Genomic DNA, 12542 nt, shown 5'->3' with positions numbered 1-12542 from the left:
ATTATTCGACGCCCCACAATCGACTAGGGACTTGGTGGCAATTCATTACACATTTATCTATAAAGGTGATGAGGTTAACCATATGACCTGGAGCAGTTGCAGTGTTTGTGTTGGAGGACGCTCCGCACCAACTCACCCCAACCGTTTTTTAAGGATCCGCCTCGCCGTTGCGATTTTGCAACAGCGTCGGATCCGTGTCCTTCGCTGTTCCCAGCGGGAAGTCGATATTTTCGCTCAGTGTTTTTAGGCACTGGCCGTGGGAAACTTCATTAAGGTCCGTTTTTAAAAAAGAATCACATTCTTGTAAGAGTTAGTGATTTGATAAGCGAGGTTTCTCGCTCTCTACATACGAGAGGTCCATGGGTTCAGGACCCCCGTCTTCTTGTCGTCTCGCAGGACGATAAGCTCCAAAGTGGACGTAAGCCTGTTTAAGACTGAATTCCAACTGTTCCGATTTAGAAATCGCTTGGTCGAGCGTTTAATTCAAGTCGGAACAGGTGGGTCTTGACAGGACCGTCTACAAGACCTTTAATAAACACAGTTACCTATGTTTGTTCATCAATCGGATGAATCACGATTCAACTGACCATGGAACGGGGCACCGCCGACTAGTACCGCTTCAGTACAAGTCCACTTTGCACTGCTTCAGTGCGAGTGGTGCCTCACGTCACTTCACGTACACTAGTACGTGCAGAGGACAGCTCTCTTTGAAACACTTGGTTAGAACTAAACTGTATTTAATATAATAAAGTTATTCTGTTTCTATCTATTCACTACCAACTTAAGTATATACTAAAAGAGAGACAGATAAGACTTTACTACAAAACATGTAATAAAGTATTATCTGTCTCTCTTTTGCGTGCGTCCAGTGTAGACTGGACCGCGGAGCAAGTAGATGTAACGGCTTATATCTACCAATGAATAAGCTTTCCAAATTTTACTATGTAAATTGATATTCTCCAAATGTTATTTACCTTATAGATAATATATTAATTAACAGCCATTAAGTGTTAATTTTTATGAAGCGATACACCCCACTACGTCACTTCTCCCTTAAACGACAATCACTCTGACTGTTCACTATAAGACAGCTTACTTGAAACGATGTTGATTGGTTATAACCATCATTTTTAGTTCTATCGCATGGTTAACGAGTCCAGTGCGGTGTGCGAATAGTGCGGCGCCTTCGGCTGCAGTACATGCAGCCGCGGGCGACGCAATATTGTCTCTTGCGGCAGACAGGGCGTCTGCTGTAGTACCATATCCTCCCGCAACACCAACTGTTGCAAGTGCACGTGGTCAGTCACCACGTGAGTGTGACCCCTCCTTAGCGGTCGACTATGAATGTGAGTCGGACGAGATGGCCGACTCGGGAAGAGCGGAACAGTTGCCTGAACGTCGTCAGGAGCTGACTATGAGCCTTCGAATGAGGTGGATCAATCGGGGTGACGTGCTTATAGCATTCGCTATAGCATGTTCGGTTTCGACGATGAGGATAATTCCTCATCGCCAGCACCGTCTCCCGTGCCGTCTCCCTCACATATAACTGTGCGTGGTGATGACGATGGCGTAAGCCATCGTAAAAACGTTTTTGTGGTACCCCTGCTTCAGTGGGTACCACCTACACTAATTACAGTAAATGTGGGGTGGCTTGGTTAATTCACGTACACGACGTGCAGATGAAGATTACAGGTAGCTACGTATTCAAAATTCATATTAATACAGTTTTACTTTTTCCTATTCTAAAGCCTTAGAGCTAACTTTGGTTTGAGTTCCTACGTAACGATCTTCAATCGACTATTGACTACATTATATCAAAAGCAAACTATGCATGGCGCCTACTTGCGAACCGCAGTCTTATAACGATTGGCGAGGTTGAAATTAAATCAACCAATTAATAGAACTAATGTCTTATTGCGTCAATATTACCAAATTTGGTAATATCGGAACTTTTAAGTCAAAATAAATAAAAACTAATTTTGTATTTCTTTGTTTAATTTTTCTCATAGAAAAAAATATTTATTATTTCTCTTATAGGAAATATATATATGTAACGGGATGCCCCTTCATATAATATTTATGTTACGGACACCCCATTAAAGTTTCACTATCATTTTCACGGGCATGTGACATGCTTCGTCCTGTCGAATAGCTTTAGGGATAGTGCGCGAAAAATTGAACAAATTGAGTACTTAACGAGATAAGTTAAGTCGACCGCGCGATGTAAATTGTGTTTACGGATGAGACGCCTGTAAGTTTAAAGTCCTTGAGCTATGATGGTGTGAAGTTTATACAGCGCTTCAGAAGCGCAAGGTCGCTCTTTCGGGTTAATAGACACGCAGACCATCCCGAGTTCCTTAATAGCCTCGGGAGCTGCCGAGGAAAACTCAATACGAAGTTTACCCGACGCAACCATTTGGAGGATTGCTAAGTCGGGCATCACTCGACCCGAATCGCTGTTTTCCTTGACATTCGCGTACGGAATCAAGTGCTGGTCTAATTCCGCCAGCACGACCCCAAATGAGAACATGTCCGCTTTATGGTCGTACCGTTCTCCCATCATGACTTCAGGCGCCATCCACCGCGAAGACCCGACGCCACCTGTCATGGTGTGGTCCGACCGCTCACGAGACACCCCAAAGTCGGTAAGTTTCGCATGCAATTGCGACGTCAATAAAATGTTTTTGGACTTGAGATCGCGGTGAAGCACCGGCGGGGACAACGAGTGGAGGTACGTGAGTGCGTGCGCCACGTGCAGTGCGATCGTGGCTTTACTTCGATCAAAACCTACTGGAGTCTCGTGTCTCTCGCAGTTTTCAAGTAGTGTTCGAAGATCCCCACCTTCCATAAATTCCGATAGTACACAAAGGTCATGTAAGGAGTCCCACGCCACGCCCACGAAATGAACAATCCGTTCGTGATTTAGAGTCGCCATGAGCTTAACCTCTGCTAAGAAAGCGTTTAAGTGACTGATGCTCTTGCGCATTTCGGGCAATAGCATCTTCACGGCGACTTTCTCGTCATTAAACATAGCAGAATAGACTTCACCGTAGCCTCCTCGACTGATCAAATCTTGCACAATGACCTTTTCACGTGGGACTCGCGCTGTTATAATGACTGCGTCGTCCCAAAGGCCACTTGCGCCGCTTAATTTGCGATGACTCCATACTTTTTCTGAGCCTCTTTGCGAGTACGTGCCATCTGAACCTAACGTGATGGCTTTCAAAGCACTCTCTGGCGTCGGAAAACCGGCATAACTTGTCGCCAAAGCTGCAAGACCTTTGTCCTTATTAAAATTATCATCATAGCGTCGTCTCCCGAACTTAAAAGCGGCGAAAGCAAGGAGCGCTACGATCACGACCGATCCAATCACAATGGCGGTGATGATTATCCACTCTGAACCATCCGTGCCACCTTGGAGCTGGTTGGCGTAGGAGTACTTTGAGCTGCTTGAGGCTGCTCTCCCCGACCCGGTGCCTGCAAAGAATTTGTACTGGTTTTGATAACATTTACTGCTCGTGAGACTCTCTTTGTCTCGTGTGAACGTCAGAGAGGGCGAGCCACGACAATTTTCATTTGTAAACTCCAAGATCACTACGGTCCCATTCGGGTAGAGACTGACAATATTGGACGTGTTGGCCTGTGTCGAGGATCGCTCGCATGTTCCCCACGCTGGAAAGATGGTTGTCTGGACCAAGCGATCGCACCCGTCACCCTTGTACTCTTCCATCATGACATAGTCGAATCCATGCAGTCGCTCGTTTGAGTATTGGAATCGATCCTTGACATTACACGTTGCCGCCACGAAGAGATTGTAGCCGCCGAGATCGTTCTGCGTGCAGGCTTGTGGGACACAATTATCGGTTTCGACCATTTTAATAATGTTGGGCGTGCCGGCGCAGTGGCTCACGGAATAAATTTCCTCTGTGGCTAAACTTCTGGCGAGCGAGGGCATCACCAGCATTAGTGCCGATGTATATAAACATCGCCTGAGCGACATTTGTCTTAAGTCGGTGAAAGTCGAGTGATCGTTCTACAGTGCTGACCGGAATTTGAGAAATATTAGCGATTGGAAGACAGATGGAACGCACCAAATTCCCATCTTAAAAGGAATCTCGGTGGACGTTTGACATAATAAGAAACAAATCGATCGTGGAAGCTATAGCATCACGCTGGCACAACAACGAGCCGTACAGACACGCAAAGTCTGCTTAATCTTAGTCATGATAGAAGTCGGTGAGTATTTGCCTTTCGAGCAGCGTTTATCGTACTTACTTTCATGTGACGATTAAAAATTAATTGAAACCTTCCATGGACCTTATTCCCCCAGATCGCCACATCTAGGTAACTCGTCAGCTCTCTTCTAAGAATTTTCATATCTCATAAAGTACGGCCTCCAGATATGAAAATTCAGCAGTCATCGAAAGGGCTGGTATAGCGATTTTGATGCGAGACAGCAACAAAATGCTCTTTTGCGAAGATTGGATCTCATCTTTAAAGTTATTTCGTGCGAATATTCACCAAATAGAGTCCTTGTTGTTGATAGCTAAGTCAAGTTAGACAAGATTGCTGTACAGCTCATCTCGTCAAAGACAAAGACTTTAGCGTGAAGAAGGCTAAAGAAAGAAGACAACTGCAAGATGGTTGGCGCAACGTGCGCACATTACGACACTAGTGAAACAAGTGGTTTAGATTTGGTTAAGATCGAGTGGGTAATGAAAAGTCACCTGCTGTATGTGCCAACTACAACGACCGAATTCATATGGTTTTGAAGAAGGAACCGGTGGTTCTATGATTAATGTCCAAGACACCCTCTAGCAGGACGATGTTATAGAGTGGGAAGAAATGTCGATAAACAGCTTGTTGCTCTTTTTCAAAGCCCAACGCCTTGTACGATACTAACACTTTGTACAATGCACAAATTTTGCCTCAGAAGACGTCGCCAAAGCAGCGACAAATGGTGATCACTCATACGGTTCCCTTTCTACTTACTCTTGCTGTAGCGGTCTGCGTAATACTCTTCCTCGGATTTCATCTTGCTTGCAAACTTATGTTCAAAGCGCTCGCGGTTGTCATTTATCCGCGCGACAATGTCGTTGACATCCAACGTATTCGGACTTTGAATCAATTGCAAGATACCAGCTTTGCGCGCGTGCTCATAGTGTTCCTCGAGCGTAAACTCGGGCAAGTGGTGCTGATCGCGATGCGTACCATGCACAACAACGGAGAGATTGAGTGAAGCAATCATCTCTGGCGTCACTTGCCACGGTGCGTCAATCAAAACGTCATCAACATACTTACAGCCAAGAACACTGAGTACACGCTCGTGGAGGTTCATGATCGGGTAATTGAGACCACGACGAGCATTCACGACACTGTCGTTATGCACACCCACAATTAGGTACGAGCCCTGCTGCTTCGCTAGACGCAAGATATCAACGTGGCCAGCATGAAACATGTCAAACGCGCCATCAATGTACACAATCTTGTCCGTCTTTTGTGGCTCGTGATTGCCCACTGAGAACAAGCGAAGCATGCGGTTTGTCGTCAAAAACTTGGATGGTCGGTCCTTGGCCTTCTTGTCCTGGAGCATACGCGACGACAATTGTCCGTTTGCAGCAAAATGATCGTGTTTGTGATGCGTCTTGTGCATGACAAGCATCCGTCCTAGAATATCACTGGTCGATACACCCTCCGTTCGCGGGATTGTGCGGTATTTGCCAAGCTTTTGCGCCGACTCGTACACGTCCTTGCCATCGACGATACACGGGTCGTCGCCATGAACAACGTAGTCAATGCGATGTTTCTTGATCATACGCTGGAGATACTCTTCGTTCATAATGTAAGGGCAATGAGGCTCGACTTCATCCACAAACTTGCAGCCTTTGACAGATGCAATACGCTCCTCGTTGTTCAGCACGGGGGGAGCGCCTTTACAAGCCGTAATTGATTCGTCATCATTAACACCAACCACGAGGTACGTACCCAGTGATCTTGCTTGCCGAAAAGCATTCATGTGTCCGTAGTGCATCATGTCAAAGGCACCGTCCATCCAGATGCGAATCTGTTCCTTTGGGGGTGCTTCACGCTCCTCAACCTCCATTAAGGCCATGTTATCCTGTAACTCTTGCACCTTACGATACGCCTTATCCAGCTCATTTTGTAGAACCTTTCGCCGTCTGCGGTGGCGCTTTCCAAAAAGCACAAAGTAAGCTAGCAACGTAAAGATGCCCGTGAGCAGCGCGATGGCGAGGCGCTCAGCGTCCGGATACGGCTCTGGGAAACCTATGCGCGCTAATGCTTGATGCACATGCACCATTATATCATTGGCTGCTGGCGAGTGGAGGAGCTCGTGCACATACCGCACGGCGCGACTCACAAGTGCTTGTGACATTGCTTCCAGCAGGCAATGACGTGATAACGCCACTTAATAAAAGGCATGACCTTTGTAATGTGGCACACGTCAAAGTGACCGGCAAAATCACAATTATCGACCAATCCGCGGGCGTCGAATGATGCTATTGTGATTCTTTGTTCAAATGGTTGGTGAGGATTAGTGGAAGGGGGAGGAGCCTTTGCCGCCTCAAAATTTTTGTTTATTTCTAAATTCAAGCGCACGTCTCCTGAAGTGGTTAAAGCGACTGCGTTTTCATTTTATCAACATGGGTCTTTCTCAGGAACGTAAGCTCGAGTACTTCGATAAGCTTGAAAAGCTGCTAGAGAACTACACCAAGATCTTTCTCGTTGGTGTCGACAATGTGGGATCAGCCCAGATGCAGCAGATCCGTATGGTGCTCCGTGGTCGAGGCGAGGTCCTTATGGGCAAAAACACGCTGATGCGTAAAGTTTTTAACAATTTTGTTAAGAAAAACCCAGGCCACCCACTCGAGCTATTCATCCCACTACTTAAGGGCAATGTCGGCTTTGTATTCACAAATGACGATTTATCTGAGATTCGTAAGGTACTTGAATCAAACCGCGTGCCAGCCCCCGCACGTGTGGGTTCAATTTCTCCAATTGATGTGGTCGTGCCCCCCGGACCGACGGGGGCAGACCCAGGCCAGACGTCATTTTTCCAGGCATTGCAAATTGCCACGAAGATTCAAAAAGGACAGATTGAGATCGTGTCCGAAGTGCTGCTTACCCGCAAGGGCGAGAAAGTTGGCAACTCCGAAGCTGCTTTGCTGCAGAAGCTTGACATTAAGCCGTTCTCGTACGGGCTAGTGATCGAGCAGGTGTATGACAATGGATCCATCTTCGACCCTGCCGTGTTGGACCTGACGGAGGCCGACCTATGCGCCAAGTTTGCGGCTGGTTTGCGCAACGTAGCTGCCATGTCGCTTGAGTTGGGTATCCCTACTCTTGCCTCTATCCCCCACTCAATCGCAAACGCCTTTAAGGATCTTGTGGCGATTGCTGTGGAGAGCGAGCACTTTTCGTTCGAAAAGGCAGAGCCTTTCAAAGCGTATTTGGCCGATCCTTCTGCGTTTGCTGCTCCTGTCCCAGCGGGTGGCGCTGCTGCTCCTGAGGTGAAGAAGGATGAGGTACCGGTGGAGGAAGAAGAGATTGATATGGGCGGCGGCATGGACATGTTCGGTGGCGACGAGGATTACTAAGTCGTGTTGATAAGTTCGGCACACATATACGTTGTGTACTTATGGTGTGCAACTAATAAAACCCGATTGAGTCTTTTTGTTCTCTTCAAACCCATCTGTATGACTAATTATGTTCTCTCGCAAAACTAAAGTCACTTTGTCGCGCAATTTAAAGCTGATAAATTTAAATTCAAATAGAATATTATTGTTCCGCAAATTCCCCGAATGGATGTACGATTGTACTCTCCACTCGAGTAAAGTTCTCTAACCTTTTCTTCAAACTATTTAGACAGAATACGCAGCTCTTAATGTTCGGGAGTGCTTTGAAGGGGGTGGTCGCTGCCACGAGCGTTGCCAGTGCGATAGCTGCAAGAACCGAGAGCACAGTAAGAGAAATGTTGCTCAAGCTATTGAAAACATTGAGAATTGTCCGCAAAAAAGCTTCCAGCCACCCGCAAAATTTTTCGAACGTGAGTCTCTGACAAAACTAGCTATCCAGCTTCCTCGCAGCTTCAATAAAAGAAAATCCTCATTTATTTTTTTGGAAGCGGAAGGTGCCGAAGGAATAGCTCAGAGGTCACCTCGCCCAATTTGTGCTTGTGAAGATGGCAACTGCAAGGACGAGTGTCCGTGCTTGACGCTTGCCGGATCGTGTACACTTCATTGCCAGTGCAAAGGATGTCAAGTTTCGATTCAGGCAGAGAGGATGAAGGGATGCAGTTGCAAGAAATCCAACTGCTTAAAATTATATTGTGAGTGCTTCGCAGCGCAACGAATGTGTGACCATCGATGTACTTGCGAACGGTGTAAGAACCAATTTGAGACGTCTATTGAACGAGAGCGAGCCGTGGCTTTAATTTTAGAACGGAATCCGTTGGCTTTTCAGCCTAAGATTGCAAGTGGATCCAGTCAGCACCTTCGAGGATGCAATTGCCGAAAGAGTGGCTGTATGAAGAATTACTGTGAGTGCCATCAAGCGGGTGTGGCGTGCACGTCACGTTGTACGTGCCATCAGTGCCGCAACACCGAGACATTTGTGTCTGCCAAAAAGATGCTTGATTTTGCAGGAGTTCAAACAGATAAAAGCAATCGACGCGATCATCCTGAACGACCTTCACAACGCACGCGTGTCAAACAGCCATTACGAGACGAATCACGTAAACCCTCAGCATTAGAAATGCTTTCGAGAAGTGCACCGTTGGCATCGTCCAGAATGGATCAGAAGAATTTAGCCATCAGTGGTATGCTTGATCAAATGCCTTTGCTACGATCAATTGACCGTGTAGACCAACTTTACTCGTCGGACGAAGTTGTAACCACGCCGAAGATTGCAACAAGGAAGTATGCTAGACAAAATATAAGTAAGATAACGAATACGGAGCAAACTGTAGAGGCTAATGATCCTGGAAAGTATCTACCGAATGTCGACGATACTGTCACCAGCGCGTATGACGCACGAAACACGGAAGGATGCGGTGACCCGGAATTAACAGTCCTTTGTCGATCATTGCTTTATACTGCAAAGGCTGTAGAAATTGCAGAAGAGGACAGAAAAACTGATGCTGTTTCTTCGAAAAGCTATTCACACGTCGACCAGCTATCACATGCACTCAAATTCCAAGGTGCTCCTAATCCTAGTGATAGCCGTGAAACACTGTCTCCGACTGCTGCAGGCTTGTTCTGCGAAGAAGAGTACAGCGAGGCTAATACCACTGATGACGGGCACGCCGCGTTGACACCGTATGACGATGAGCCTCGCGCTTCAACGGCTAATTCTAAAAGCAACCGCTTGAATCGAGATAGTCGAAGCCAGGTCAGTCTTAGTGCCATGCAAGAGCGCGCCGTGCTTCAAGAGTTTAGTGTGTGGCTTCGAGATCTAGTGGCAAATGAGCCTTCACACTGACCAATCCTTACAAATATAACTACAAGTTTTTAAGGCCGTGAATGCCTCAATAGACGAATCGGCTTGTTCAAAATTTTACAGCGCAATTTCTTTGATGCCTTCACGCTTGTAAATGTACTCGATAGCGTCCCATACATCGTCAACAATCACATCAGGTTCATGTTCAGGAGGCTTACAGCCATCGTAAATGCCCGTGCGAACCAACACGGACGTCCATTCGTCACCTGCATTATTGGCTCCTTGTATATCGGACGATGGATTGTCACCAATTCCGTATATACGCTTTAGTGGCTTCGACTGTCCCGAGGTCGTGTGTAAAAGGCGTTTTGCATAGCTGGAACATATTATACAGTACCAAACGTCAAGACAGAGAGTGCATGGATACATTCAATTGCATTTGTGGTACGGACTTGTATGTGACAGAGTGGGGCTTGCCATACTTTGTCACCTCTAATTGGAGGCCAGTAAGGTTTTCATACATTGTCTTTAAGCATTGCGTAAATGCTCCTGCAGCATGGAATTTTAAGTATCTCTTTAGGAGCTGCAGTAAAAAGAATTGTAATCTGCACCTTGTGCAAATCGAGGAAATGGATATGCACCACTAAAGGTGAAGTCGTCGTTGCTGACGAACAAAGGTGTTTGCTTGCCCAAAGGGTGCCCACTTCCAGGAGGATCACCTCCAATTAGTACATCCACAGCCACTTGGATATCCGGTGCCCAATCAATTGGGTCGTGCATCACAATGATTGCATCGATCGGTTCCTCGTAATGTGGTGCGGGTCTAACCAATTCAACACGCGCCTTAGCACCACCAATAATTGCATACAACGAAAAATTTATACATTACTTTTGCTCGTAGTGGTTGAACGGATACTGGGTAGGAAAGTGGTGCAGGAGGTCCTTCACACTCACAACTTTTTTGAAGCCATAGCACTTGGCCTGCCAGCGGCAAGAAACAATTGATAAAACGCAAACACTTTAAATCGACAGATTGCATTGTACCACATGCCAGACATCGTGTGAGCCCAGGATAAGCACTCGTTTGTATTCATAGGCTATGGCAAGCTCACGCATGGGCGTATGTGAGAGGATCATGTGTTGCGGGTTGATAGGCAAATTCAGGATGCTGCTAAGCTTCTCGGCTTTCAGCGATTCCATGCATCCTCCTCCGTTGGTGAGGAAGATATGCGGCACTTTATTGGCACGCAGACTTTGCAATACACGCTTTGCGCCAGGCAGTTCATGGCCGCCACTGGTAATTTCAGCATCAAACATGAGATAGAGTCGCTAAAATGTTTTGTTTAGCAGTGCTACCGAATCAAGACGCCATCGATGTCAAATGCAATTCCAAATGAAGGAGCTGACGAGCTGGGGCTGAAGTCACGAAAAGTGCTGAAATGTGCATGAGTATTGCGCTTTAAAATGCTCCGCCCGAGGTGCCGGCTTAACATCGCAATTTTCGAAAAAAATATTGGCGCATGGACTACTTTTTCTCATTAAGTTCTGAGATCGCGCAACCCCTTGTGTAATGGGGTACACATTGGTTGCAGAACCGTTGTTGTTGTGGTACATTTACTTTATGGGTCAAATACCCTTTATCCTGTTTCTAAAATAGTTACTTAAATCCCATTTATTATAGGTAACAATTGTGGTCGCCGCCAGATCTGGCGGCCGAAACCTATTTTAAATCAGCTAGGGTAACGTGATTAGATTAGAATATTAAAAACAGTGCACTTTCTTCCCTTTTATTCTAAATGCGTTAAGTGCCTTCCTAAGGTTTGCGCATTGATCTGTAAGAGATAGAAGCCTTTCTATTGTATATCCTCTTGGGCACTAGTTGCCACTTGGTTCTACGAATCCCTGAATCCCTTGAACAAGAATTCATTAAGTTTTTGTAGCTTATACGACTCCCCGAGTTCTTAAGCCCATTAGTTCTATAGAACTAAGAGACTATCTGAGTCTAAAAAGTCTTCCTCTGACTTAAGGAGCGAGGTAGCTCCGCTAAACCTGATAGTACTCGTAGTCAATCTACGCCTGATTCTTTACAAGACTTAACGCTCACGATTATGAAAGAGATTCCAGAACTGTCATAAGCACAACGCGCAGCGTATGACAAGCTCAAATCTTTGTTTGGGCTTGAACATGTAGAGTTCATTATATCCTAGGGACGAGAGGTCCTGCATGCAAGGTATAGCCTTCATGCGATGTGAATCCTCCCTGATCGGCCAGGTACAAGATCACCTTGCGGCATCTATGCCAACTCGGTACATCTCCGTACCTGATTCAGAGCCGAAGGCTCGCCCTCAAGTCTCAATGTAAAGATATTTGAGGAAAAAGAGGGAGAAAATCTCCCTGTCTGGAATAAGCAGATGGAGATGGCCATTGACTCCGCCTTGTTCTTAGCAGAACGCCAAAATGTGGCTATGGCCGTTTCCAAACTCGGAGATAGCCATAGATTGGGCACTAGCGTGCAGCACGTCCATCAACGACGCTTTTCTCTCATGGGATTCGCTGAAACAGCAAATGACCCGTATGTTTGCACCGCTCGATCAGACTTTTCGCATGCGATCACGGCTTATAGCGACTCGACAGGGTTAACAAACCATAGGGAACTATGTCCAGGAGTTGCGAACTCTCGTTGCATCTATGCATCAAGACCCGGTGCAAGAAGCAATCGTTGTAACAATTTTTATGGGGGGCTTAATGAGGGCATTGCCCGGACGGAATTATTCCAAACCCATCCAGCTACCATCGACGAGGGAGTTTCCATAGCGCTGCTACGCGCTGAGTTCGACTTTAAGTCTGCTCGCGTTAGCACGCCTGTTCACCGAACAATCACTTCGAGCACATGGGTTCCGTCTAATAGACAGGAATTCATGGATCTAAGCCTCGCTAAGGAAGAAAAAGAGGCTTTCAAGCTGTGGAACAGCATAAGAACATCCGTAGATGGTATATGTGCGGAAGCACGAAGCATTTACGTCCGGCCTGCCCCCTGCGAAGTTCGCGTAAACCTCGAAATAGCACCAACTCCGACCTATACCAGA

At 46.4% G+C, this 12542-nt stretch overlaps 5 protein-coding genes across 5 annotated transcripts; 2 read left to right on the top strand and 3 right to left on the bottom strand.

The window, feature by feature from the left end:
- Positions 1-2257: 2257 nt before the first annotated feature.
- Positions 2258-4000, bottom strand: CCR75_002569 (uncharacterized protein; the record flags this gene model as incomplete). The annotated part of the gene is made up of 2 exons (XM_067960666.1): positions 2258-2373; positions 3208-4000. 2 exons carry the CDS (start codon positions 3998-4000, stop codon positions 2258-2260), a joined length of 909 nt encoding a protein of 302 aa, XP_067818825.1.
- A 984-nt stretch (positions 4001-4984) lies between these two features.
- On the bottom strand, positions 4985-6394 carry CCR75_002570 (uncharacterized protein; the record flags this gene model as incomplete). The annotated part of the gene is made up of 1 exon (XM_067960667.1): positions 4985-6394. The coding sequence occupies one exon, from the start codon at positions 6392-6394 to the stop codon at positions 4985-4987; it is 1410 nt and encodes a 469-aa protein (XP_067819099.1).
- A 268-nt stretch (positions 6395-6662) lies between these two features.
- CCR75_002571 (uncharacterized protein) lies at positions 6663-7616 on the top strand (the record flags this gene model as incomplete). The annotated part of the gene is made up of 1 exon (XM_067960668.1): positions 6663-7616. The coding sequence occupies one exon, from the start codon at positions 6663-6665 to the stop codon at positions 7614-7616; it is 954 nt and encodes a 317-aa protein (XP_067819098.1).
- A 754-nt stretch (positions 7617-8370) lies between these two features.
- CCR75_002572 (uncharacterized protein) lies at positions 8371-9498 on the top strand (the record flags this gene model as incomplete). Its single annotated transcript, XM_067960669.1, has 1 exon — positions 8371-9498. One exon carries the CDS (start codon positions 8371-8373, stop codon positions 9496-9498), a length of 1128 nt encoding a protein of 375 aa, XP_067819101.1.
- CCR75_002573 (uncharacterized protein) lies at positions 8547-10970 on the bottom strand. Its single transcript, XM_067960670.1, has 6 exons — positions 10813-10970; positions 10501-10750; positions 10346-10437; positions 10068-10279; positions 9909-10005; positions 8547-9832 (listed from the first exon to the last, which is right to left on the bottom strand). The coding sequence occupies exons 1-6, from the start codon at positions 10947-10949 to the stop codon at positions 9574-9576; spliced, it is 1047 nt and encodes a 348-aa protein (XP_067819100.1). The 5' UTR covers positions 10950-10970; the 3' UTR covers positions 8547-9573.
- Positions 10971-12542: the final 1572 nt, after the last annotated feature.

Source organism: Bremia lactucae, linkage group LG10, assembly GCF_004359215.1.
Source record: "Bremia lactucae strain SF5 linkage group LG10, whole genome shotgun sequence".
NCBI lineage: Eukaryota > Oomycota > Peronosporomycetes > Peronosporales > Peronosporaceae > Bremia > Bremia lactucae.
The sequence above is the reverse complement of the archived record's forward strand: the minus strand, read 5'-3'. Positions and strand labels throughout refer to the sequence as shown.

Bases quoted from the DNA above. Each gene is read 5' to 3' on its own strand.
- CCR75_002573 (XM_067960670.1), bottom strand. From the start codon at position 10,949: ATGTTAAGCCGGCACCTCGGGCGGAGCATTTTAAAGCGCAATACTCAT. The intron at 10,751-10,812 runs GTAGCACTGCTA...TGAAATTACCAG, and splicing joins ATCGATGGCGTCTTGATTCG to TGGCGGCCATGAACTGCCTG. The intron at 10,280-10,345 runs GTAATGTATAAA...TGAATTGGTTAG, and splicing joins TTCAACCACTACGAGCAAAA to ACCCGCACCACATTACGAGG.